This window comes from Salminus brasiliensis, chromosome 16 (genome assembly GCF_030463535.1).
Source record: "Salminus brasiliensis chromosome 16, fSalBra1.hap2, whole genome shotgun sequence".
Taxonomy (NCBI): Eukaryota; Metazoa; Chordata; class Actinopteri; order Characiformes; family Bryconidae; genus Salminus; species Salminus brasiliensis.
This window is the reverse complement of record NC_132893.1, coordinates 22,106,098-22,132,840: the sequence shown is the minus strand read 5'-3', so window position 1 is coordinate 22,132,840 and position 26,743 is coordinate 22,106,098. Positions and strand designations below refer to the sequence as shown.

General features: G+C 40.1%; 2 protein-coding genes across 4 annotated transcripts; one reads left to right on the top strand and one right to left on the bottom strand.

Annotated features, from left to right (window-relative positions):
* Window positions 1-1,943: 1,943 nt before the first annotated feature.
* Window positions 1,944-13,982, bottom strand: vps26bl (vacuolar protein sorting 26 homolog B, like). Of its 2 annotated transcripts, XM_072658883.1 has the most exons (7): window positions 13,731-13,982; window positions 12,584-12,998; window positions 11,204-11,360; window positions 10,846-11,010; window positions 10,567-10,742; window positions 8,500-8,642; window positions 1,944-6,940 (listed from the first exon to the last, which is right to left on the bottom strand). In XM_072658883.1, the coding sequence occupies exons 2-7, from the start codon at window positions 12,804-12,806 to the stop codon at window positions 6,806-6,808; spliced, it is 999 nt and encodes a 332-aa protein (XP_072514984.1). In that variant the 5' UTR covers window positions 12,807-12,998; window positions 13,731-13,982; the 3' UTR covers window positions 1,944-6,805. The 2 variants fall into 2 exon arrangements, with proteins under 2 accessions (XP_072514984.1, XP_072514983.1); XM_072658882.1 differs by lacking the exon at window positions 13,731-13,982 and having other exon boundaries at window positions 12,584-13,038.
* Window positions 13,983-16,145: 2,163 nt separating this feature from the next.
* On the top strand, window positions 16,146-26,004 carry ccdc83 (coiled-coil domain containing 83). Of its 2 annotated transcripts, none has more exons than XM_072659030.1 (10): window positions 16,146-16,493; window positions 16,584-16,668; window positions 18,612-18,780; window positions 19,844-20,011; window positions 21,043-21,125; window positions 21,215-21,280; window positions 21,851-21,972; window positions 22,788-22,882; window positions 24,311-24,483; window positions 25,705-26,004. In XM_072659030.1, the coding sequence occupies exons 1-10, from the start codon at window positions 16,432-16,434 to the stop codon at window positions 25,876-25,878; spliced, it is 1,197 nt and encodes a 398-aa protein (XP_072515131.1). In that variant the 5' UTR covers window positions 16,146-16,431; the 3' UTR covers window positions 25,879-26,004. The 2 variants fall into 2 exon arrangements, with proteins under 2 accessions (XP_072515131.1, XP_072515130.1); XM_072659029.1 differs by having other exon boundaries at window positions 21,212-21,280.
* The last annotated feature ends 739 nt before the right edge of the window (window positions 26,005-26,743 follow it).

Here is a 26,743-nt window from a genome sequence, read left to right as displayed (position 1 = left end):
ACCCACTGAAAACACATCCAGGCCTTCCTACATTTTGCTGAGACCAATCTAGAATAAACTTTTCCACATAGCTTTTATCTACAGTACAATATGTAGTATTCTGTGTACCAATACCACAGCAATTTTACTTTGAATGAAATTTGATGCTCCTCTGACTTGTAATATTGACAATGATTGTTGTCAGATTGTCAACAAATGCATGTGCAGAGTGTGTCCATGAGGGGGGCTCATAGCACAATTATTATATTTACAGCAATGGTGTACAAAAACCACCAATTCTTGCACAATTCTGCTTTAAATGCTTAAATAAAGAGCAGTCTGGAAGTGGAGGTAGTAGCTAACTGACTTGATGCCTTGCTGTCCATGGTGTCTCAGAAGGTAGCGTAGTGGTGAAGGTCTCGCTAACCGAATCACAAAGACAACAATACGCCCTGAGGTTGCTACAGTATCAACAGCTCATTGTTGTCGTTGATGAGCGTTATAGCTGTGTTGTCATTAGCCATTAGCATTTCACCCAGTAAACTAGAAGACCTGATTGCTAACCTTCATTTCAGACATGACTGGAAGTCTTCTTGCCTCAGAAATCTGTCCGAGTAGGCAGCATTTCTTACGTTTCAGACACAATGTCGACCTGCCATTTTAATTTAATTTAATTTAATTTAATAATATTTTGGACTCTTTCTGCAGAGATATTCTTGGTTACAGTCTTTGCATCTCTTTTTTTTCTCTAATAACAAGCATGCTCTCCATGGCATGGATTGTACAAGATCTTGGAAACGTTACTTTAAGATTCTGGTACATGTTGACATGATTGTGTCACACAATTTCTGCTGATTTTTCAGGAGCACCCTCATGCAGCTTATCTTCTGCTTCTCCATATCCCCAAGCTGTTCTATTGGAATCAGATCCAGTGACTAGATAAGACTAAACTTATTCATAAAAACTGTTTGAGACAATAAGAAATGTAATATCAATAACAATGCTCAAAAAGATTGTGGCATTTAAGCGATGCCTGTTTGGCATTAACAGGTTTAAGTATTCCCCATACCGTTACGCCACCACCATCAGCCCAGACTGTTGACACATAGCAGGTCTGACTAGCCTGATGTTTTTCCAGTCTTCAACTGTCCAGTTTTGGTAAGCCGTACCCACTGCAGCCTCAGCTTTCTGTCCTTGGCTGACAGAAGTGAAACCTTACTTTTTTAGCATTTGCTGTTGTAGCTCATCCTCCTCAAGGTTGGACATGTGTATTTTGAGGCGCAAAGTGAGGGTGTATGCACGTTGGGCACACGCCTGTGATGACAATTCACTGCCAAGATAGCAATGAATGTCTGACTGTAGACGTCTGCCTGGGTTGTTTTCAGTCAGTGGTGCACCTGTGTTTTTCATTGCCAAAATAGCAATACACCAGAAATTTACCTGAACACACCTTATTTTGAGAACACCACGCCCATTAGCGTAGATATCTGCAAGCATCGTTGCTATTTAACCAATGCAGGCATAAGGCACGAAAATGTTGGCGGGTATAAGATAGCAATGAGCATCGCAACGCACCTTGGGCAGGGTTTAAGATAGGGCCCCAGACGTTTATTCTTTATTGGACAATAGAAATAAATAACCTCAGTTATAATCAAATACCCCAACCAGCACGTCGGATTAAAGACCAGTGAAAGATCATTGTATTAAGTCCTATTGTTGATTCTTACTTATTTCCCCTATTTATGAAATAAATGTATGGACAAAGGTTTAAAAAAAAACAAACAAAAAAACTTATGTATCAAATCATGTAAAGGCCATACAGGTGCTATGTGACCAAAACGAACACCAATGAAAAATCTAGATAACCTGAGGTTAATTTTCCAGAAATATCTCCTTCAGCTTCAGTATAAAGTCAGATCAACACAGACATTGCAGAAGAAAGAGGTTTCACAAAAGCAAAGATGAAAATTTCATAGGACTGTTTTAATCAGGGCAATCCGAGTAAAAACACATTTTCATTTACAGAACACAGGATACAAGCAGTGACAGCACTGTCATAGTGTTTGTGTACTGCACATTTCATATAAGCATCTAGCAAACTACAAGGTGTTTTTATTATTATTCCCTTTTCACTAATTTTGCAAGTACCTTAAAGCTGGTCATTAGCGATTTCTAAAGACTTTGTTTCAAAATCATATATACTTTTATATCTGTAAATAAATTTTGTACATACATAATATTAATATAGAAGTATAACTGTTTGTCTAATGCTGTTCAAAGCACTATATATATTTTTCCACACAATGATAAATGATTAGGGTGTTAGGAACTGGATCCTACTGCAAGCAAATAAAATACAGGTTCTTCTCACTTTCAGAAAAAGACAAACCATGATCACCAGAAACATGTACATTAAGATTGGCCACGACCATGGCTTCCACACAAGTTTAAGCAAAACAATTCACACTGGTTTCAATGATGTTTGGTTGAAGCTTTGGCCTCGTAAGTGCTCCTAGACTCTTCCTCCATTCACAGTAGCGATCTTAAAATGTCCTCTGTGACATAATCATCCCTCTACATAGGAAAATTCAAAATACTATCCCAGAGATCAATCCATGACTGTATTCTCTCAAGTGAAAATCATTAGATGAGCCCTCTGCAGACATCAAGTTGAAATAAACAGCAAAACAAGCCCAGAAATCAATGCATGTTTTTTTTGAGAGCCACAAAAAATATTAAACATCCCTTGTTCAAACTGCTCTTGTGAGTAACTTGTGATGTAACATTGTTACTTTGCCATGTTGTTAGATACTCTTAGATAGTAAGATAAGGGCTACATTACATTATACATTCCCATTTAGCCCAAAGCTTCAGTCAAAACCAATCATTGACTAATTTTATGCATGTTGGGCTTGGAGGAAATGCTTAGTTAGCTAATTAGCTCACTGAGGCTAATCAAGTCATGGGCACGTTTTGCCACTAAAATCAATGCATTTTTTCTCTTTAAGTCCACAAATGATTCCATTTGCCGTTTTCTAACTGTGCAAACTAACATAATCCTACCTAAAAGGCCAGTTATTTGTTACTTTGTCATGTTGTTAGATAGCAAGATTAAGGCTACAAACTAGCAACAACAGAAAAAAGGCCTAAAGTGTCACATTTCTCATTTAAAGCCCAAAGCTTCAGTCAAAACTGCCATCATTATTGACCAACTGTATGCATGTTGTGCTTGGAGGAAACGCTTAGATAATTCTGAGGCTAATTAAGCCAAGGGCAAGTGGACTTATGAGCACGTTTTGTCATTGAAATCAATGCAATTTCCTCTTCAAGCCCACAAAATATTCAATTTTCCATATTCTAACTGGGCTGTATGTGCAAACTAACTCAATATTTCTTACAAGGTCGGTTAATTGTTACTTTGCTACATTGTTAGTTGGCAAGATAGAAGCTCCAAAGAAAAGAAGGCCATTAAAACCCCACAGTCAGACAAACCAATTATTGACCAAGTTCATCTGTGTTGAGCTTGGGGAAAATGTGCTTACCTAGCTAATTAGCTCACTGAAGCTAACCTAGCCAAGGGCTAGCGTGTTCCTATCGAACCTCATTGTCCCCTGCCCTTTTTTTTGTGAGAGACACTGAGGACACTTTAAAAAGAGTACTGAAATGGAGAGGAATCTTCGTTATCCAGCCCAATACCAGCAGCATTTACCCTTAAGCCAAGAGCACCCATTCATTCTGAATATGCACACATACCATCACTCGTTCTAGTCAGGCATCAAACGCTTATCTTTCTCTGGAAGCCAACGGAAAGGCTGGGCCAAAAGACCGGTATCAAGACACTACTGTCAGAACTATGACAGATAAGATGTCCTAGCTGTGTTGGGAGTAAACACGAAATGCCCCCTCAAAGCTTTACACACCCAACAATGATCATGAAAGCCAGAGGACAACCGCTCCAGTACCCTGCTGAAAGGAAGCTATCAGATGGCCAAATTCTTAACCAAACCAACCACGAAATGCTAAAAACTATTTCATAGCTTTCGTTAAAATGTACTCTTAAAAATAAAGGTGCCAAAATAGGTTCCCTGAAGCAGCGTTTCTCAAACCAGACCCTCAAGGACCTCCAAATGGTACACATTTTTGCTCCTTTCCTACATGCAAGCTAGATTGGAGCTACACTTTGGACTGTCTGAGGGTCTCTGAGGACCAGTTAGAGAGCCACTACCCTAAATAACCTTTCATGTTGTTTTAAAGAGCCATTTCTGTAAATAAGAGCTGTGAGTGTGAAGAGCTTTTTAACAGTTACGAAACTCCAAATAAGCAAATTTCAATATAAATGAAATGGTACTCGGAAAATTATATGTCCTAAGTCAAGAACCACTCAGGAACCTTTATTTTTAAGGGTGTGGGATTTCACAAATTATGCTACACTGTGGTGTACACTGATCATTTGATAAGCTTCGCCAATGACTAAGAGCTCGTACATCATTTAAAGCCGGTACAGTCAAACACCTCTATTACAAAGCAAATTCCATGGGAGTTAGTTAAGGATTGGTTAGGATTTCATGAGGCAGACAGGAAAAGATCGCATTTCCAGTACTAGAGAAGGTGAAAAAAAAAAAAAAAAATCGGTAGTTGACAATTAGGCACAAGAATTAAGACATGATTCTATTAAAGCCTCAGAAACGGCAGCATCACATTTACAGAACAATAAGAAACACTGAATGAAGACGAGGCATGCCAACAAAAACAAGCCCAAGAAATGTCATTTCTTATTCAAACGCCCTTAGAATATGACCATGAACATGAATCTAATCAGCTGACTTGTAATACTGAACTCAAAGCGTGATTGCTTGCGTTAGAAAAGTCACAATTAAACTGATAGTTTGGTCCTGCTCACTGCTACATTAAATCTGCAAGCAGCATCCTCCCGAAAAGTCAGTTAAAAACCCAAAGTGCTTTGACAAGACACGGAAATGGCAGCAAATTCAAAGGAAGAAGGCATGTACTTGAATGCATAAAAGTAGTTAGAAGTAACTTTTTGAAGAGAAAAACATTACAAAAAACAAATATGGAATGTAGTAGTTAAAAGCTAGGTCATCACTTACAGTAACTAAACCGCTGATGCCACTTTGTGTAAAAACAGAATATCAAAAAACAAGAAAGAAAAAAAAAAAAAAAAAACTACGAAATTGTAGTTGGGAGTTTTTAAATGGACTGCACAGGTGGAATTAAATTAAACTGGAATGAATTGATAATATATTGGCAGATGAGACACATTTCACTGTTAATAATGAATTAACAATTAACTTCTGTCTTTAACAACCCTTTTTAAAAAGCTACTTTTTGAGCTTTCTGATCACAAAACCCATCGTCCCATCATCATGCCATAGCTGCACGTCCATATACATACATACATACATACATTCAGAACATCTGCTCACACACTCACTCGTATACGCACACACATTCATTCCTCCATCCATTCATGCAAACACACACATACGCCGCTGAGCCAAAACATTAAGACCACTCCTAGACGACGTGGGTAACGAGGATGATCCCATAACAGTGGGGGAAAGTGGGGTTCTGGGGTGCATGTTAGACAGTAACTGAACAGCTGGTTCTTGTCATGGACATGCAGTTTGATGCAGGAGAAATGATCAGGTATGAAGCTCCTGAGTGACTTTAACAAGGGCCAAATCGTTATCAACAAACAGCAAACCTTGTAGAGTACTCCTGTTCACCTGTGGTGGATAACTACTGATAGGGCTTGTTTACATCTGGCAATAACCTGGCATCAATGGTTGGCATGAAAAGTCAGGTGTAAACACCCACAAGACGCATTGTGATCAGATTACCATCAGATCGCTCAAACCACATTCAGAAGTGGCCAGAGATCTCATACACATTTAACACAAGTGTAAACGGAACGCTATGGAAAATGGAATTACTACTCTCTAAATACGAGTAGTAATTACTGTGGATCTTGGCTTCTCTCTCCCTCCTTCTCTCTCTTACTGCATGTTTTCACACTTTTATTGGTGGAAGAGAGCAGTATTACACAGTTTATTCCCTCGCAGTTAAAACAGTCCATCGCTTTTTCTGATAGAGCCGCTACAGGAATCCAGGAACCGTCTATCATTCCATGGCGAATCCCTCCCAGTTCTCTAAACTGTTCAGTCTCCCAGAGCAGGACAAATCTGATGAGAAACTGCTGTTAAAAGGAAGTAAAATGGAAATTACGTGTACGTCGGTGTGCTTTTTACACAGATGAGTAAAATCGGAGCTCATCTGGTCACACTGGGGACGTATTTTTATGAAATGTAAACAGAATTCGGTGGGATCCAGATACTATCTAGATACAAAATGCATGTTAAAATCAGGTGTAAAAAAACTTCTAGTGTTTAGAAGACGGACAAATCAGACTTTGAGGGCCAAGTGATGTGTGAGGGGAATAAGGCTATCCTATTTAGGCAGAACTAACAGAAAGGCTATTGTGGCTCAGACATTTTCTATGAGGTTCTGGGAGGAATACTTCTCAACACACCGTGCACCGCATCAAGCACCTACACTAATCCTTGGAGCAATGGAAGAAGGTCGCCTGGTCTGATGAGTCCTATTTTCTTTTACCTGGATCGTTGGGTACAAATGCACCAGTTACTGCATGTCTGATGCACATTTAGAAGGAGCGGTTTTGGCAGCACGCAAATGACCATCAACATCAGTATTATCAGCCTTAATGTTTTGGCTCATCAGTCTACATACTCATTCACACAGACAAGACTTCTCTCTGCTGTTGGATGTTGAGATGATGTGGTTGGGATCAGTTGCTGTCCTCCTTGGCCTGGGCAAGGGCTTTCTCTGCATTAGCTGATCCCTCAAAGCGCTGGGAGGCGATGGCAGCTTGATGAGACATGCTCTTCCTCACAATATCACCCTTCCTCCATAACGTGATCTCCTGAAAGATCAACACAGTTGATGGCCATGAGTGCACTGGAATCTGCTATACGGCTAGGTTTAACTAACACTGGTGCTGAACTGTTCTGGGGTGTGTTACGTAGTTAATCTGCTAATTATGCAGAACTAGAGATGCAAAGCTAATGGAGAGAACAAATAATGGTAGTTTATACCCCCAACCAGCATTAAGCATGCCCAAATCAATAGATACTGCATGACACACTGCTACACAAATAATAAAAAGAATTCTATGTATAGCAAAACATGATGCCGGCATCCATTTTTATATACATGATGCTAATTGGTTGGTCAACCAAACCTTTTATTCAGGTGTCATTTAATGCATATTTTGATGCATTGAGCCATTTGAAGCATAAATGGTAAGTATATGACTATGATGGTAAGTATAAGTATATGCAGAAAATTGCTTGATGTCATTTAATAAGCCTATTTATATTCCTGTTATGTTTGCCTCAGAATGAAACATGTTGTTTGGCCTGTATGCCACTAGCAAAGCTTGCAGAACCTGCATATTCTAGCATAGTTTTAATACTGTAACAAACACTGTAATTATCCATTGTGCTGTTGGCTAGCTAAAGAGATCATAGCCGGTTAGCTTTTAGCCTTGCTCTATTCTCCTAAAGGTAAAGGTGCATGTATTTGACACTGTACTATGTACAGCGAAATGTGTCCTCCATATTTGACCCATCTGTGGCAGTGAACACACACACACACACACACACACACACACACACACACACACACACACACACACACACACACACACACACACACACACACGTAAACTAGGAGCAGTGAGCACACAGCCACCCAGAGAGGTGAAGTCGGCCTCACCTTTTATTGTTTGGTCAGCTTTGACTAGTGCTTTTGCAAGCGAACAGCTTGTTTGGAAATGAGTCAAGACTGTTACAAAACAGTCTTCAGGTTTTTGGAAGCCCTGTTTCAGTTAGACCAGATTTTCCTTTGGAAGAGGACAACAGTTTTTTGAGGTTTCACTTCCATGTACTCTCGTTATTCATCTATACCATGGAAAACACAGTTTGACTTTTTGAGGCTTTGTTAATGACTCAAAGCAGACAGGAAGTGTGTCGAACATGTACTGTTGAGCAATCCAACACATTCAGTTCACTATTCCTCAGTCTTATAGCCTTACATTAGCTGATCACGGAGGACACTCCAGGGCCCATTTCTACAATTACAATCTGTCGCCAGTATGTTGTAATACACACAATTTAATAATGCTCATACCAAGAGCAACAGTGCAGTGTTTCTGATTATGTGATTTTTCTCCAGAAGTTACATTTTGCTAGTGCGGACCACGCCCTGAGATGGAACAGGAGGGCGGACACAAAATATTTTTGACTTGGATTCCGGATGAGGCTTTCCTGTGGTCTGCATGTAAAGTCTGAAGCCATTGGTGTGGTAAATGTTGGAAAAAAGGGATGAGACGGAATGGAGGTGGGTGCGATTTGTGGAGTTAAACAGAGAAGCTGGGTTATATAAGGGGCTTGAGGGTCACCAATTAAAGCAGACTTGTACCTGCTGTTTGAAGTAACGTCTCTCCTCTTCATCAATGAGCACAAGGTTGAGGTAATAGCGAACAGAGAACTTTTTATTGATGTCTCTCATGGTTGGAGTCATCTCATAGCCAGCCAAGAAAAGGCGGATCGGGATGGATTCCCCTGCACACATAAACACAGACCACTAAGAATAAAAGATGGCTTCAGATAATTGCTTGACACTCTGTTGTGCTGTGAATAAAGGACCAGTTAAGTCGTAGAAAACTAACAAATTTGCCTCTAAACTTGTTTACTCCCACAGTCCATATATGGAAACTAAGCTGCCTTTAGAAAGCACTGCTTCTCTGAAGTTATAACAACCAACTAATGTACAAATCTCCTATTCAGCCTACCACAGTTTATGCCCACCCACCCATACTGCAGTTCCCAGAAGTGCTTTAGCTCCAAGTGCTTTTTGATTCAGACACAGTTCAGGACAGCCAATCAATAAAGAGCTCATCTTATATCAGTCTTAAAGACGCAGTAACAGAAACAGCCTGTTTCATTCTAAGAGATAAAAAAAAGAGGATGGATAATAGTCCTGTAAAAATTAATCACGACTGTTTTTGGTTAATAAAGCCACACAAACATTGTAAGAGGACCTCAAGGAATAATGTAAAATACAAGAAAGAGGTGGGATACAGGCTTATTAGGAACCATGTCTATTGACTGTCCAAGGTGTCAGTATTTGAACACCATTTTCATTGTTATAGAAATAAGGACAAAATAGGCTACCAATTCGCTAAAGGGTCACTTTTATGGTTTAACCGGACTGTGTGGACATTTTTGTAAAAAATCTATAGTTGGCTATGTTGCACTTGATATTAATTATGAGTCCGAGTTCTGTGTCTAAACATAGGGACATTGCCATGGACATGTTGTTCAGAATGTAACTGAGAGGACAATGATATTGCAGCTGGCCCTGGTCCAAGTGTAGTGCAAATACTTTTGATGAATGCTTTGATGCAAATGAAAAGTGTCCACTAAGGAGAAGATAATTTCAGTAGGATATGATGGATCCTTATTAGCATCCAAAACAGTACAATTTAGCTGTATTTAGTTTTATTTTAACAACATTAACATCAGTGCTATAATCCTCCAGGACTATGGTAATTCTGGCCACAGTGGTTCTTTTCCCTTCTCAGCAGTTACTAGATACCAATGCATAAACCTTTTCATGTAATTCATGCTGCATCCCATGCAACAGGGTCCCTAAGCAGTGCACTTATATTCCCTTGTAACACACTGAGCACAGGGCGTGAGTGAAGGGGACTGCAGATGATTAAATACCTCCATCTAGAACGCTCTGCAACATTATCATCAAACATGAGACATGCAATGACTGGTGGGCAAGCTTAATTAAAGGCTGCCTCCCCACATTGGAGGAGGAGCTCTGCACCGCCTAACAGTCTGTGGTGCGAGGTAGGGACCAGAGAGCAGCTACGGCACATACACTGTACGGACAAAAGTATTGGGACACTTGCTCATTCACTGTTTCTTTTTTAAATCAAGAGTATTAAAAAATAGTTTATCCTGCTTTTGTTAGAGTAACTCTACTGTCCATAAAAGGCTTTCTACCAGATTTAGAGCATTGCTGTGAGGATGTGATTGCATTCAGCACCCAAACATGCTGGCATTAAGCATGATCTGCTCCAGAGAGTCCCGTTCCATTGCCAATACTTCTCTACAGGCACTAGATGAGGTGTGTGTGTATGCACAGGTGTGTCGGCAATAGGTGCAACTTATTGTAGCTGAATGCATTCATTAGAAGGGGTATCTATAAACAAATGCCCACCCCTCCTGTGTTGTAGATAAATGCTTCTACAAAGTCTTGGTCTATGGCAAATAATTGAGCACAATCGGAAAACATCCAGCAGATTTGTGTGTTCTAGGACTAGCAGACAAACTGACCTCTGTTGAGCCTAAATCATACCTAAAAATGAACCAGATTCTGTAAAAGCAGCACCTCGATTTCCATCTTTTTGGAAAGTCTAAGTCTCTCTCGTATTATACCAGAATTTAATGACACTGTAATCATGTGCTGTACCTCTGACTGGAGCTCCATCCATGATTTCGTACTTAGCAATGGTGTCGTTTTCATGATAAACATTAGGCCCAGTCCCCGTCGTCTCCCTCTTAATGATGTCTATCTCCATGTGCTTGATTTTAATCCGCACCAGAAGGAAATAGATCTTACCCACTATCACATCCTTCAGATGGTACCTGAGGAAGAGAAGATGATGAAGGGATGTCTGCATGTATATTTAACTACTGAAAAGAGCTTCAGATAAAGATACCATGTAGGCATCAGGTATGCTGAACTTACTTGGACTTGTTGTACTCAAACTCGATGTGTAGGCAGTCCTCAATTCCCACTTCCATCTTAATGGAGGAGTTCAGCTCCGGATACGTGCTGAGCGTGTGCACAACGATGTCCATCTCTTTACTGAGGTCATTTAGCCTTCTGCTGACGGTCGCTCGTAGAAAATAGCTTGGAGAAAACAAATGCGTCTCAGATGAAGAGTCATATGATTACAATAGTCAGAAATGAGATGAAAGACTTAATTAAATTTAATAATAAAAATATAACACATAAATGTAATAAGCTTTCGTTACGTCTTCTGTGTTTCAAAAACACTTCAATTTCACTAAACCTCTTTATCAAACTAAGCCGATATGCTTACCGGAGTTTGACATTCTGGCCTGTGTAAGACTCGTACGGTTTCTCCACATGTGTGAACTCAAAGTCAAAAGTCTGCGACTGGGTCATCTCACCTGGCCGAGCCAGGTCCTTCACCAGAGACACAAACTCGTGGTGGTTTCCTCGGTCATAGTACAGCTCTAAAGACAGAGATTTATGGGCAGAAAGAGACGCTGAGTGCATGATATGAATTACAGCAAATGCTGTATTCTTTTGTAAGCGGACAGTGTTTATGGACAGGGGCTGTTCAATGACGCTATACAGTAAATGCTCTCTAGTTGCAGATGTTCTAGGCCATAGTTAACATATAGGATAGTTTCAGTTGGTGTTAATCAGGCAACTTTATGATCTGTCAGAAAATGTCATAATATCTGGTAACATTTGCACAATACACAGTAAAATTGAGACAATTCTTCCCTTTAATTTAAAAATCCTTTCCTGCTTCCCTCAGTTTAACTAAAATATATTCAATTATTATAATTGAGAGAACCATTTATTAAATTGAGGGAACTTGGTGTTAAATTCAGGGAATAAATTATTAAGTTGGAGGAACGGAGTGTTAAAAAGAGGGAATGTTACAATTACACTTGTTAAAGTGAGGGAATGATTTATTAAACCAGGGGAACGATTTATTAACTTGTGTTAACTGACTTAAATTGAGGGAATACTTTATTAAACTTTATTTTTAATGTGGGGAACTGACTGTTATAGGTGTATTGATGGCGTGATTAAATAAACTGAGAGGACTGATTGTTAAACCGAGGGAACGATGCTGGTTGTTAACTAGAGAGAACGACTTATTAAAGCGAGGGCACGATTTATTAAGTCTAGAGAACGAGTTACGTCTCTGAATATTATTTTACTATCTAGGTAATTTAGGGGGTACGTGAAAACCATGGCGACCTGGAAAATAAACGTAAAATTACAACCCCTGTGTGTGTGTGTGTGTGTGTATGTATTGATGTATGTAAGTAAGCATGCAGAAAACGCTCCCTCGTCACGTGCTGCAGGGCTAAAGGGCAGCTGACAAAAAAAAGCAACGCTCTCTTTCTGCACGCGATGTCACAAGTGTCACGAGACCGGAGCAGCAAGGGTCCTGACATCATATATAATGAATTAAATCAAAAAAATAAATAAATATCAGCCTTTATTGCTCCTGCTACACATCCAGGAGGTGCGAAACAGTCCGAATAAGATAAGATTCCTGCATGCGTCATTCCCCAATAAACCCAGCCGAATCGACCAGCACCGGTGCTGTAGTCGCGTGGACGGCTCACGGTTCGACTGTGTATGTATGTATATATGTGTGTGTGTGTGTGTGTGTGTGTGTGTGAGATCAGGTCGGCGTGTTAACGTTACTCACCGATCTGCCCGATAAACTCTATCTTGATCCCCTGGTGCTCCAGTCTTTTGCCCGGGTTCTTCAGCGTTATGTTGACTTTGCCGGAGACCGTCTCTCCGTCGTAAAACAAGAAATACTTGTCCTTTTTCCCATCTTCTGTCTTGTGTTCAACCTTCTTCCTAGTTTCGGCGTCATTCAGAACTATGTCGATTTCAGCACTTTGGCCGAAGCTGAAAAAGCTCATTCCGGCACCGTTACGAACTGAGGACCTTTTGTATTCACTAGCACCTGATCCAGCTCCACATCGAGCCCGTCTCGCTCACACGCTGCCGCCCTGCCCTCGTCGCTGCATGTAGATCTCTCCGGTAAACCTGTCCGAAATTAACCGCAGTTTGTTTTCATTCATATGACGATCAGCAGCTGGACATCTGCCTTTCTGCAACAAACGGCGTGAAAACGGAGACGTTAGGAGACTGTCTACGAAGACCACCGGAAGTACTTCTTTCCAAAATAAAAGTCTTTAGCTGTCACTTGATCTCAGCCAAAAGGCCGACAAGCGACCCTGTGTTTTTATTAGCTGTATTAGTTGTTATAACCTAACATCCTGATTAGAAATCTGATTCACGTTTGGTTACACTGTGATAATGATCCTGTTGAGGAAAAAAAAAAACAGCCTGACCAAACTCTTCACCAGGACAGGCTGGATAGGCTAGTTGGCTTACCAGCATGACCAACCTGACCAAGCTAGTCAGTCAGTATGGCCAGGCTTGATGACCAGCCAGCTTGGTGGAGTTGGTCATGCTGATAATCAAGCAAGTCCTTCAGAATCCAATAAAAACATACTGTATGTTGGCCAAGAACTGAGCTGGTATACCAGCAAAGAGTATGCTTTTGCCTGGATGACCAGCTGTTTTTTTTGTTGTTGTTGTTTTTTCAACCACCTTGACCACCAAAGGTTAAAGGGGTACATTTTTTTTTTTTTACCAAATTTTAAAATAAAGCATTCCCAAAAGTGATGGGTGTAGGTTTTATAGCATGTGTGTAGTTCTCTGAAGTTGGTAATATTATTGAATATTATTATGTGCTAAGTAAAATTGCAAATATGTTAATTCTGCATATTAAAAATATTGTGATTATCTGTACACGGTAAAGTTGCCAACCAGCCTACCTAGGAATCAGATTGGCTGAATCCTCGTACACTAGCCAATCACATTGCAGGAGGGCGTGGCTTGTTCGAAACAGTCATCAGAACAGCACAGATAGGGGCGGATCAGCAATACCTGTGGAGAAAGCTAGCAAACAGGGCGCATTTCTGGGAAGACAGGGTCCGTGTCCATCAAGTGAAAGTGATGATAGTGAAGAGCCTAGCGCAAAGTGGCAGGCCTCTTCTGCCTTCCGGCATCATTTGATCCCACGATCAAATGACAAAGGTTGAGCCCTGTCTTCCCTGTCAGGTGAAGGTGCGCAAGTGTTTCTGTCCTGATGAATGAATAAAACACCACCGCTGAGCAGCAGATGGCGCTGTAGCTCTGGGCTAGTGTCGGAATCAACCAGGAGCAAGGCCCAAATTGTGCAGTACGGAAGAATGCATTAGGCATCAGTATACAGTATACACACTCTTTTGTTGAGATAAATTGACAGCTAGTTATATAATTAAGATAACATGTTCCTTTGAATACTTTCCAATGTGCCTTCTTTTAAAATGTCCCAGAACCTGTAAGTGAGAGCAATGACCCCTTAAAAGTGTTCCTGCCCACCCCACTCTGATTCCTGTCTGCCCTGATTTTGTCTGGTTAAATGCAATATAAAATAAAAAAATATTTTAAAATAAAGAATTCTCACAATACGTGGTATTTTGGTGAATATGTGCATTGGCATAACTTTAATATATTGATCCACATTTTTGTTCTTGCCCAGCGCTTTTTCCGAGCTGGATTATGTCCTCACAGTAATGCTCCCTGGACAGTACAGACAGCAGGATATACTTTTTAATGCCACTGATTACAGAAAAAACAATGAATGAGCAAGTGTCCCAATACATTTGTCCATGTAGTGTGAAATAAACAGGTCTCCTTTAACCAAAATGCACTCAGCTGTTTTTAGTCAAATTAAGACATAATAAAGGCCTTTCCAAGACTGCTGGATTTCTGCCATTTCCACTCTAGATAGTGTTGTTGTGCCATTTAATCAGGTCACTGCTTCATCCTAGTTACTTGGGCAGTGATTGGCACACCTGCACATAACTGACATTGTTCTGCAGGTTATTTGGTTTGTTGCAGAAGTCTGTCTGGATGCTGCCATGATTCTGATTCCTTTATTATAAAAGTTCATTCAAATTAAACCATAATTCTGTTCCTCCCATCCTTCACCTTTATTATACATGCCTTTATAATAAATGGTCACCCTGTTTGCATTCAAATCTACTTTGCCTGTGTTTTCACTGATTTTCACTGTTTCATTGATACAGATTTTACAGTTGGTACAACAGTATACTATATTTGTATGCATTGATTATGGAATTATAATAAGTATATAATAAGAAATTACAATACCATGTGAAGATGATAACAGGTATCTTGTGTCTCTTTTGTACGTAGGAACAAAACTAGAGCTAAAATCTTACTTTGGGCTAAAGTTATTATTATTATTATTATTATTATTATTATTATTATTATTATTATAGAACTCCCATTGGGAGTTGCTGCAGCACAGGAAGTTGCTCTCCGTGGTGCTGAATCACTGAAGCTCTTCCTTATTCATCCATTACTTTATATTCAGTATTTCACACAACAGCAGGGGATCTAGAAAGTAATATGCATTCCATAAATGATTCTTAAACCTGCCACAGGAACTGCGGCAGCAGTGCAATACAATGAGTAAAATCATGCAGGTATAGGCCAGGAGCTTCAGGTAACGTTCTCCTCAACCATCAGAATTAGGAAAAATATGTTTTCAGTGATTTTAAGCGTAGCCTGATTTGTATTGTTTTTAAGTTACTTTTAATGAAACTCCCTCCAGAAGTTATATTTTAGTTATATATAAGTTATATTGATCATCTAAATGGTTTATTTTTGCATTTAAGTTCTCAATAGAATGAATTCATGGCTTTCAGGATATGAACATATCAACATTAATTTACCAGAAATCTTCATTCAAATAGAATAACTGTGAGCTGTGAGCTGATTTTGGACACATTTTATGATTTTCTAATTGTATATGAAGGACACCAGTGGTCTTTAATGGTCACCACTAAGCCAATCCTCATTAGAAAGCAAAGAAAGCATCAGGTTTTATGCTAATGATACTACTGGCACATTTTACTGCAGATTAGTTTACTACAGTTTACAGTTTACTGAAAAATTACAATAGAAAAAATAGGACCGCATATTCGCATGTTTATATGTTTCTGGACCCTATTTTGGGGTAAAGGCCAACGTGTTCCTAAAATCTGGCCAAGCGATGCCTGTAAGAGACTCTGTGAGGGGACAGTCAGTATACCGCTCATAGCAATGTCCCCCCTACAGACCAGTTCAGGGAAGTGCAGCTGCAGCGGTTTCCATAGCAGCAGGTCTGTGAGTATACGCTGAAGCACAAACATGGGTTTCACAGGGAGAGCAGACCGGCTGTAAACGGCTCTACAGCGCAGACTGTACTTTTAAATAAGTGTTTTTTTGGCTGTTCAGAATAGCGAAACTGTGACCAAAACCCTGCAACAACAGCACTCCGCGTTTGCCTAACGTTAGCCTCCATTTATGTCTCATAAACGTGTATCTAGGTTAGCGATGACTTTCTAATGTTTACATATCTAGCTCAATGGGGTTGAGTTAGCTAGCTAATTAGCTAATTAGCTAGACTACACCTCGCTGAAAATGAGCAAGAAGAAAGCCCAAGAGGACAAAATGACCCCAACGGAGGCGCAAATCCAATTTCAGTGAGTTCTCGCTGACTTTCCCTGATTTGTTTCATTCGTATGCAGCAGTACATCGTTTAAACGTCCCCCCCTCGGCCATGTCTCAATCAGAATGCAGGTTAGCAGAAAGGAGACTGGAGAATTCATGGAGGTGATCACTGAACTGGAGGCTGAGAACAGGACACTTACCGAACGGGTGAGAAGGCAGAGGGCTGAACTTCATCTACTGCAGTAATACACACACACACACACACACACACACACTCATACACTATAGCCAACTAAAAGTATTCAGACACTTCTTTCATTAGTGCATTGAGTTCGTTTCACTGATTTCAGAAAAACAAAACAATGAATGAGCAAGTGTCCCAATACATTTGTCCATGTAGTGTGAAATAAACAGGTCTCCTTTAACCAAAATGCACTCAGCTGTTTTTAGTCAAATTAAGACATAATAAAGGCCTTTCCAAGACTGCTGGATTTCTGCCATTTCCACTCTAGATAGTGTTGTTGTGCCATTTAATCAGGTCACTGCTTCATCCTAGTTACTTGGGCAGTGATTGGCACACCTGCACATAACTGACATTGTTCTGCAGGTTATTTGGTTTGTTGCAGAAGTCTGTCTGGATGCTGCCATGATTCTGATTCCTTTATTATAAAAGTTCATTCAAATTAAACCATAATTCTGTTCCTCCCATCCTTCACCTTTATTATACATGCCTTCATAATAAATATTATTATAAAGGCATATATCACTTACCGAACAGGTGAGAAGGCAGATGCTGAACTTCACCTACTGCAGTAATCCATACACACACACACACACACACACACACACACACACACACTATAGCCAGCCAGCTGTGGCCAAAAGTATTCAAACACTTCTTTCATTAGTGCATTCAGTTCGTTTTGGACACATCATTCACATTCCTCGCGAAAGAGACATTTTTATTTTCAGGAGACGTACACCTTTTTTTAAATTTTTTATTATGATTAAAACCTGATGGTTTTGCTTCTTAATGGAAATGGACTTAGCTAGCTAATTGATGGTGACTCTAATGACCAATGGTTTTAAGTACAGCTGGGCAATTTGATGATATTTTATTGTATTGTGCTCAATTTTGTTATTGTGATGCACAATATGCTTTTCTAGACATATAAAGGATATTGTTAGTGCTTAGTAAACCATAATAAACTGCAGGTTTCATCACAAACAGTGCAATTAGGCTGGTTTAATTAGATAAAGAGCAGCAGATGTTGATTAGAAATAACTGTATTCAGTCTGGGAGAGTATCTGCATAATAATTTTTAAGAATCTGTCGTTACTGAGGAATTTATTCTGTGATTACATGTATCCTGATAAATATTGTGTATGTCTTTAACTGTCGTGATATAGTATTTTACCATATCGCCCAGCCCTAGTTTCAAGTAGGACATCTTAAGATCCTACATGTAGACCATCCATTCATCAAATGTGTCAAGAATCAGTCAGAGGGAAACACAAAAATACCATTAGGCTACTGACCATCATTAGACAGCACTAGAAAACCTTCAGGAATTGTCAGACACATTGTTAATGTTAGCCTTTTTTCAGCAGGGGTGTAAGACTCATACATACAGTATGAGAAAACCTAAATTAAGAGTTTAGTAAAAACTCTCTTGTAAGGTTTTTACCCATCCGTGCAGTGAACTCTCACATGCACACTAGTGATCAAATGCACACAATGACAGTAAGCACATGTGCCCAGTTAGCTGAGCCTGGGTATCTAATCCACAACCATGTCAAAAGTAGCCCAGAAACTCTCATCAATAGCCCTGAATACTCTCATGATTGGGAAAATCTGCACAACGAACTATTACACAAAACAATTCAGTTTTCCAATTGCTTCAGATGTTGTCGGTCAGCCAAGATGTGTTTGATGCCCAAATTGAACTTCTCTAGTTTGAAGCCGGAGCCATTTTGGAACATTTCTATTGGTCCATACATTATAAAAGTTTCATACAATGTAAAGAACAAGTGTCAAAAAGTCTTTCTGTGACCGTGACGATATACAGTGTATATAGTGCATCTCTGCCCTTTTCATCTAATGTTTGTTTATTTGACAAAGATGATTAAATGGTGATGATGTACTGCAGCTGGTCCACCTGAGAGAAGAGCAGCTGTGTCATATCCGTGAGCTTTGTGAGCAAGCAAAGGAGCAGGAGAAGAAGCTGGAGCAGAGAGAGGCAGTGAACAAGGAGCAGGTGGAACATGCCCAGCAGCTAGACCTGGAGCTCACACACAGCCAGGAGGAGCAGCTGGCAGGTATAGATGTACACACTGTACATAGAGATGAGAATGCATGCACACACTTTCACACACGTTCACACTGCCAGGTCTTTTTCAAGGAAGGCTGTTATTCCTGTACAGGGGCCAAATAAATAAAGGCTTCTAAATGGTTCTTTGGCATACAGTTTGTTTAAGATTGACATTCAGAGTGCTGCATAAATAAAAATGGACACTTGTCGGGCGATGAGAAGGAAGAGCGTTTCTTATAGCAACCAGTGAGACATTCCTAAACACATACAAGGTTTTTGTGTGAGAGCAATGATATGTAATGTTGATAATGGTAAAGAAAGTCAGAGCTTTTTGCCTTTCCATTTACTTTAAAATATAGTTTAGGCCAAAATCCTTCTTCTAAAAACTACTGTAAAACAGTGTCTTAGGCATCAGGCAGAGTATTCATAACCATTCCATGTCCTTTCACCAGCACTGTGTACAGTTCAGACCAAGCAAGTTTCTCTAGAATGGAGCATTTCACACCTCTCTGAATGACTTTGTTTACACTGTAACCATTGAATCATGCAGATATCTGAACACGTTCATTCAAAGTGGCATTTGGTAGCCTTCAGGGGCCGAAGAGATTTTCACTGAGGTCAGTGCCACTAAGGATGAACTCCTGACTCCTGACGTTCTGGTCTTGAGGGGTCTTAGTCTCTTAATCTCCCTGTTAAAACACACCTGATTCATCATATCGAGGCTGGGTTTCTCGAAAGAATCTTGACACAAAGATGATTCTTAAATGGTTGAAAAAGCATCACACTCAACTCTCTCTCCTCCAGTTAAAATGATCTTACCTGCTTAAGATGCTTTTGGGGACACTGGGTGCGGTTGATTACCAAGTTTTGTTAGTATGTTAGTGAAATCACCAAAGCATGCTGGACATTGACTCTTTAGGACCAGAACTGATGACCTCAGGTATGTAGAGTGTGGACGCATTCATGAAGTGCTCAGAATTGTAGTTTGCTTTCATGTTGCAGTTGTGAGTGTGTGAGAGAAATTAAGAGCTTTGGCAGACTGTTTATGTGTGTTTGTGTGTGTGTGAGAGAGTTGCGCAGGCAGCTGGCAGGCCTGAAGATGCAGGTTAAGGAGCGCCAAGAGGAGCGGCAGGTGTGGCTGCAGTACAAGAACGTGGAGAGAATCAAGCATCAGCAGCAAATAGAGTACCTTCAGTCAAAACTTATCACTACACAGAAGGAGTTTGAGAAAATGTCAGGTGTGTTAGATTCTCTCTGTACATTCTTCATGGTGTGTACATTATTTCTCATAGGGAGGATAAAACTAGTTTTTAATTTACACTGCCTTTTACCACTTTACTTCTACTTTACTACTTTAACAGCAGTGTATAGTAGAAGAATTGTACATATTTTGTAATTAATGTGTTTCATATAGTATGAAAACATGAATAAAGTTTTAGAATATACCATTTACTCCCCAGTCAATGGAGTCCAAAATTGGAAAGAAAGCAGCAACTGTTTTTGTAATGTCACAAAAGCAATATATTTACATATATTTGCATATTTTCACTTGTTCTTCACGTTGCATTCTAATTGTAAGACCAATAGAAATGCTCTAAACTGACTCGGAATCAGACGTCCTTTTTACTTTTTATTTAACCATTGAAAAAAATGTTTTATACACCTCGTACAGATGAAGAGGAGATCCTTTAGCCTTTAGCTTTAATTAGCTTTAATCTTTTTCTGGAACAGAAAAATCAGATAGTCCATAACTCGTCAAATTTGAGGATCTCCTTGAACATTAAGCAGGTAGCCATTTTGGAGATACAAGGTTTCTTATGTGGCAGTGACGATATGCAACTCTAAACAGTAGTTTAGACTTTTCCTTAACCAGTCTCGTTGAACCTACATGGTGTGTTTCAGCTCAGGCTCCTTCTTGGATGAGGCACAATAAAAGAGAACCAATCACAACAGAGATCAGAAATTGTAAGCTATAAGGAGTGGTTGGAAAATGATCATGTGACAGTAAATAATGACATAATGACAAAAACATAAAACCAAACAAACACCATAAGTGTGACCACAGGGGAAGGCAAAATGTAGTATAGGCCTTACAATACAGTACGTTCACAAGAAGCTGAATAAAACACACCAGTTATCGGCCCACTGTAAAAATATAAGTAAAATATCTTACAGTAAAAGCCACAATATTTTGGTCTTATTTGTCAACTTGGTCTATTTTCTAGTGCAGTTTGATATAATACAATAACACAGGCTCTGTTTCCTGCAGAAAAGATTAAGCTTTCTCTGGATGCCAACTTCAGTGAAGTTGACAATAAGCTTATTATTGAGAAGAAGCAACTGGCTATAGAGGTACAAACAGATCTCCACATAAACTCATGTGTATGAAGTGGTAAAATATGCTTTGCCCAAGCATTGACATTCTTGTTCTCTTTCAGAAGGCATTGAAACAGCTGGATAAATCCAGTTGCTGGGAGATCAAAGAGAACAGCCGGCTTACAGAAGAAGTATAAACATACACACGTTAACATACATGCCTCTGTACTGTATTAACAAATTTTGTTCACTTTGTGAAAATGAGCACCATGCAAACATTTGGGCACCCCAAGAGGTTGAGCTCTCAGACGACCTATACCAAGGTGCCAGACCTAAATAGGCTTGCTAGGACTACCATCCCAAACATACCTCAAGGTCCACCAAGGCTTGGTTTCAGAAGACTTTTTGGATGATTCTGGAGTAGCCGTCACAGTCGCCTGACTCGAACCTCACAGAAAATCTTTGGTAGATTTGGAAAAGGGGGTTGCTGAACTCTTGACTTGGCCTTATTTCTAACATGCAGTCAAACGTCACAGTCAACAAACCCCTAGCTAGTCCAGGTATTTAATTGTTTTAGCTCAAGCACTTCTGATGCAACTAATGGAACCCTTGCTTTACCACCTGGTTTGCAAAAGTGTGCTCTTATGAGGCATTCTTTTAAGGGGTTGAAATAATTGATTCTGCAACTGTACAAATAAAACACCTGTGTGTGTGGGCCAAATAATTATACAGGTGGCATTTTTATTCATGTATCATGACAGGTTGCTATCTACCGTAAAGAAGTCTCTATACTGGACGCAGCTGTGAGAAGGCAAGAGGAGGAGAACTTGGAGGATATGAAGCAACTTTTTGATCACCCTCTCAATGATCTGCAGATTTTAAGGTATCAGCTAATCAGGTTTAGTCATGTTCTCCTAGAGCATGGCCTACTCCCACTGCTCAGAATATGCTAGCCAGCACGGATGTCTGTTAGCTGGTGTAATAGAATAAGCAGTCAGTGTTCTCTAAGCATGTTCATCTGTTCAATGATGTTGCATTAGTGGCATTTCAGAAAGCTGATGCTTCAAGTGACCCAGAAGAATCACATGCTAGTGTTCACCCTACCAGTGTTGGCTGCATTGTATGATGGGGAGACATACACTATGTGGACAAAGTATTGAAACACGTTTCAATTCATGTATTGTTTCTGTGTTGTTAAAAAACATACTTTTGTTGAAGTAGCTGTCTCTACTGTAACATTATGGAGCATTGCTGTGAGGATTGGATTGCATTCAGTGACAAGAGGTCAAGATGTGGGATGATCACCCCCCCCCCCCCACACACACACACACACACACACATCATCCCATACTCCCCAACTCATCCAAAACGTATTGGATGGAGTACCATCATTCCAGAGTTCCACTGCTCCACAGCTTAGTGCTGGGGGGGCTTTATACACCTTTAAACCACACCTGGTATTAGGCATGATGGTTATCTGCTCCAGAGTGTCCTATTCTATTGGCAATACATCTCTACAGGGACAAGCTGTGTGTGGTCATTTGCACATTTGTGTCAGCAACGAGTTCAGCTTATATCAGCTGAACGCATGCATTTTCTCTAGGACAGTGGTACTTACCTCAGTGACACAAAATTGAGAACGCTTTCTCAAGACTGAGCTCAGTTCTAATCTGGTCTGTCATACTCTTTTTATTACAGGAATGTGTTCCCCACCCGGGCTTCAGCCCTGGAGCAGATGGACTCCTTTAGTCTGGAACACAACGTTCAGAAACTCAGCCTTACAGAGACAGCAGGTGATCCTTCAATAGCAATGGCAGTGATGCACTTTGCAGACCACAAGGTGGCACTCAGAGAACTGTAGTTGGAACAAGCCTGTAATTACAAAATAAAGGTCCTGCACTCTAGCTTATTAAGAAGTGAGTTCATAATATCAAGGTTTTTGTCTGAACATCATTCTCATGGACAATATTCAGCTGATTAAGCGGTGCAGCTTAGTAGTGGTGAAACTACCAAACTACAGGAGATTCCAGTAGAGGATAGACTTCGATCTACCACCCTGCAAAGTTCTGCTCCAGTCCTAATCCCAAATACCTGATTGTGATAATGAAGACCTTCAGAGGCATCTGAATAGAAGAGCCAGGTGTGATGGATCTGCACTCTCCAGCATGGAAGTTCTTCAGAAGCAGGATTAGGAACTCCTGCTTTAGGTTTGGTACTGGTATTCCAGGTAGTGCATAGAGCACCAGGTCTTCACATCTACACCTTGAATCCAGGATCCAGTCCTTCATTTTGATCTCACTGGAAGCTAAAGGAACCGTTTATGTAATTGATTGGTCACATAGTGTCACACCTACCTGAGATTGCATGCAAAGTCCAGGACTAGAAACTGGATTCCGGGTCAAGATTTGAAGACCTCTGACAGAGTATGAAAGGATAGCACTTGATATTTAGCACCATCTGGATATTGTCACATCATAGTTGCTAGCTGTAATAGCCTTGTGACTTCTAGTTAAAGAATTTAGGGAAAGGGGACAGTTGTATAAGGGATCAATTGTGCAAAATTCATTCTGATTCATTCTAGATGTTCTAAAAATACATGTTGTTTCTTAGAACTTAGATAGCATTTGAGTTTGTATTTTTGTACTTCTATTCCAATTCAACTATATGGACAAAAGTATTGGGACACCTGCTCATGCCATGTTCTTCTGAAATCAAGGGCTGCTTTTGTTGGAGAAACTATCTCTACTGTCCAGGATAGGCTTTCTACTAGATTGTGGAGGATTTGATTGAATTCAGTAACAAGAGCATTAGAGAGGTCAGGATGTTGGACCCCACCTCATCCCCAACTCACCCCAAAAGTATAGAATGGAGCACCATCCATCATTCCAGAGAACACAGTTCCACAAGCTGTGTGTGTGCATTTGCACATCTGTGTCAGCAATAGGTGCAACTTAGCTAAATGTATTCATTGGAAGTGGTGCCCACAAACATTTGTGCACATAGTGCACTTGTTTTTAAAGACCAGCTCTGTATCACTTCTGGTTTACTGGTTCTGCTTTCTTTAAAGACTTCATATCTTCATTAGTTAAACTCCAGTCACTGAATGCAGGCCTTATTAGCCATGTCCTGGCTCTACACAACTTTCAATGCTGATTAGCATCACTTATCAGTTACCAATCTCGCCTCACCCCTCCATCAGTAGCGATCCGTGTGTTTTCCAGAGCCGAGAAGAGGCCCCCTGCCTCAGTCTGACTTCAGAGCGGAAGCTGGGGGGGCACAGCACCAGCAGCAGGCTGTGAAGTTGGAGAAAGATGAAACAGATCCCAGCTGCAAACCCTCCTCCCTTCCCTGTGACCTTACCATGCTCCTCTATGGCAGCCAGAACGACCCTGGGGTGAGTCATTAGCCTTCCTAAATGCTTTTGGATGTCACTGCTGCAATTTTTAACTCTTCATTGTAGAACTGCTGAGAGTATATCTCTGGAGTTGTAAGGCTGCACAATATGTATATTCTTTTTTTTTTTATCTTGATATCAACCTTATCAATATCATTGATATTTCACAAATTGCAGTGCCTTATTGTGTGCTATGAGAATACCGACTAATCACTGATGTTCCTGATAGAGATTAGTTGAGTAAAAGCATTCAAGTGACCTGACAAGTGTAAAACATTGTCGTTAGAAATAAGAGGCTTGTTGCAAGATACATAATTCACTATATGGACAAAAGTATTGGGACACCTGTTCATTCCTAAATTAATGGTATAAAAGTTTATCCTTCTTTTGTTGGAGTAACTGTCTCTGCTGTCCAGGGAAGGCTTTCTACCAGCTTTTGGAGCATTGCTGTAAGATGAATGTCATGCAAGCAATATTAAACACATGTAATAATGTGGAGGACTGAACTCTTCTGAGCACTTACGCTTGCTTTTCTACAGTGATTAGAGCGCTGGGTTATTGTTTACAAGGTTGTGGGTTCTATACCCAGGTCCACTAAGCTGCCACAGTGGGGTTCTTGAGCAAGACCCTTGGCCTGTACTTTTTGACCTCAGCTTTCAAAGTCTGGCATAGCCAAAGAAGAATTTCATTGTACTGTACAAGCATGTAGGCATTATATTTTTTGCAAAAGTCATGACGTTTGCTTCTCATTTAAGAGTGTTTTGACCTACTGCACGTCCTTTTAGACCCAAAGTATTTAGGTTTGTACTGCAAGCCTATAACATCCAGTACACCTGCTCACTACATCAGACCTAAAAACCCTGAATGATTCCACAAGATCATGTCGACTGAACTGATTAAAAGCATGCCATATCTACTTGTTCCTTGGCATAATGGTGTGTTCCAAAGGAATAGCCATTAAAGTTTTTTGATGGAAAATGCAGAAAAGACCTTAGTTGTGCCAAACACTATTTAATTAGCCCCTAGAGGCAGCAACGTAACACTGATTCAGAGATAAGTTTAATCTATCTGTATTCCCTCCTCCCCCCAACCACTGCCAGTTCTTCCTGCCCTGCAGTCGTAAGAATACAGATGGGCTTAGCATTGCCCATGAACAGTCACTCTCCTTGTTTCTGAGGCCAGAAGAGAACGCTGCAAAAAAGTGAGATCTTCTATTTGTAGGAGAGCCTGCATCTGTATCCCCTGGAGCAGAAGCTGTTGAGAGTGGTGGGTCAGGCCGTGACTCTGCACCCTTTGCCGGATGAACCTGAGGATTTGGACAGGGTGACGCACCTTGACAGCCTGACGCAAGATCGGTCACTTACCAGCTGCATCATCCGCAAAAAGTTTCCGTAAGGTCATACAAAACATGAAAACAGCAGAAATGGATAGTTTTCTTGATGTCTTAAGGTCTACAACTTCAGGATGCCCGTCTGGAACAGCAGGAGTCGTACTGCAGTCATTTGCCAACCTGTGATATAAAAGTGATGCTGGCTCATAATTCTGATGTGTATTTTGTGTCTTATATTAGGAACACCATGTCTCAAAGCAGAAAGAGTAAATAAATAGTGGTGTAACATCACAGATAAGCCATACCAATTTACCCACCATGTTTCAGGATGCAATTAATTGCCAATGTTGACCCACAAACAGTGTGGAACAGTTTTATTGCCACGGTTACCTTTTACAGTGATTAATGTCTAAATCTGGATGCTGAGCATATATATAAAACATAAAATACCCCACAAAAAAAACAAACAAACAAAAAAAACAGACTGAGCAGCTGTCTATCACATGAAGAGTGTGTGGATAAAAAGGGTACGGTTTATAAACATTGTGCCACGAGAGGCAACGTGGTCACACATCTGCAGCAACATCACTCAGGGGTGTGAGCGGAAAGCAGATTTCCATTACTGTGGGAGTCAGCAGAGTGCAACTGTGACCAGTTACACCAATAATAATAATAATAATAATAATAATAATAATAATAAATGTTAGAGACATGAGCTTGGGATCAGAAAATTATTCAATCCCCTGGACCTACAGTAAGTATGGGCAGACAGTCAAGATAAAGTGCTTTCCTCTCCCTGTCATCCAGTACATTTTTAGGAAACACAAAAAAGTGGCATGTCAGACTTTGTTTTAATTAAAGTGTTGAGTTTACTTTATATTTAATTTTCTTGTATTGCTGCTACTGAACACTAGAAGAAAATCAATAAAT

What these genes read in the sequence shown, in the direction of transcription:
- vps26bl (XM_072658883.1), bottom strand. Translation starts at nt 12,806, where the DNA reads ATGAGCTTTTTCAGCTTCGGCCAAAGTGCTGAAATCGACATAGTTCTG. An exon ending in AGAGTTTATCGGGCAGATCG is followed by an intron (nt 11,361 to 12,583) that starts GTGAGTAACGTT and finishes CTCTGTCTTTAG; the next exon opens with AGCTGTACTATGACCGAGGA. An exon ending in GGCCAGAATGTCAAACTCCG is followed by an intron (nt 11,011 to 11,203) that starts GTAAGCATATCG and finishes GTTTTCTCCAAG; the next exon opens with CTATTTTCTACGAGCGACCG.
- ccdc83 (XM_072659029.1), top strand. Translation starts at nt 16,432, where the DNA reads ATGAGCAAGAAGAAAGCCCAAGAGGACAAAATGACCCCAACGGAGGCG. An exon ending in GGAGTTTGAGAAAATGTCAG is followed by an intron (nt 20,012 to 21,042) that starts GTGTGTTAGATT and finishes TGTTTCCTGCAG; the next exon opens with AAAAGATTAAGCTTTCTCTG. An exon ending in GCAGCCAGAACGACCCTGGG is followed by an intron (nt 24,484 to 25,704) that starts GTGAGTCATTAG and finishes TTCTATTTGTAG; the next exon opens with GAGAGCCTGCATCTGTATCC.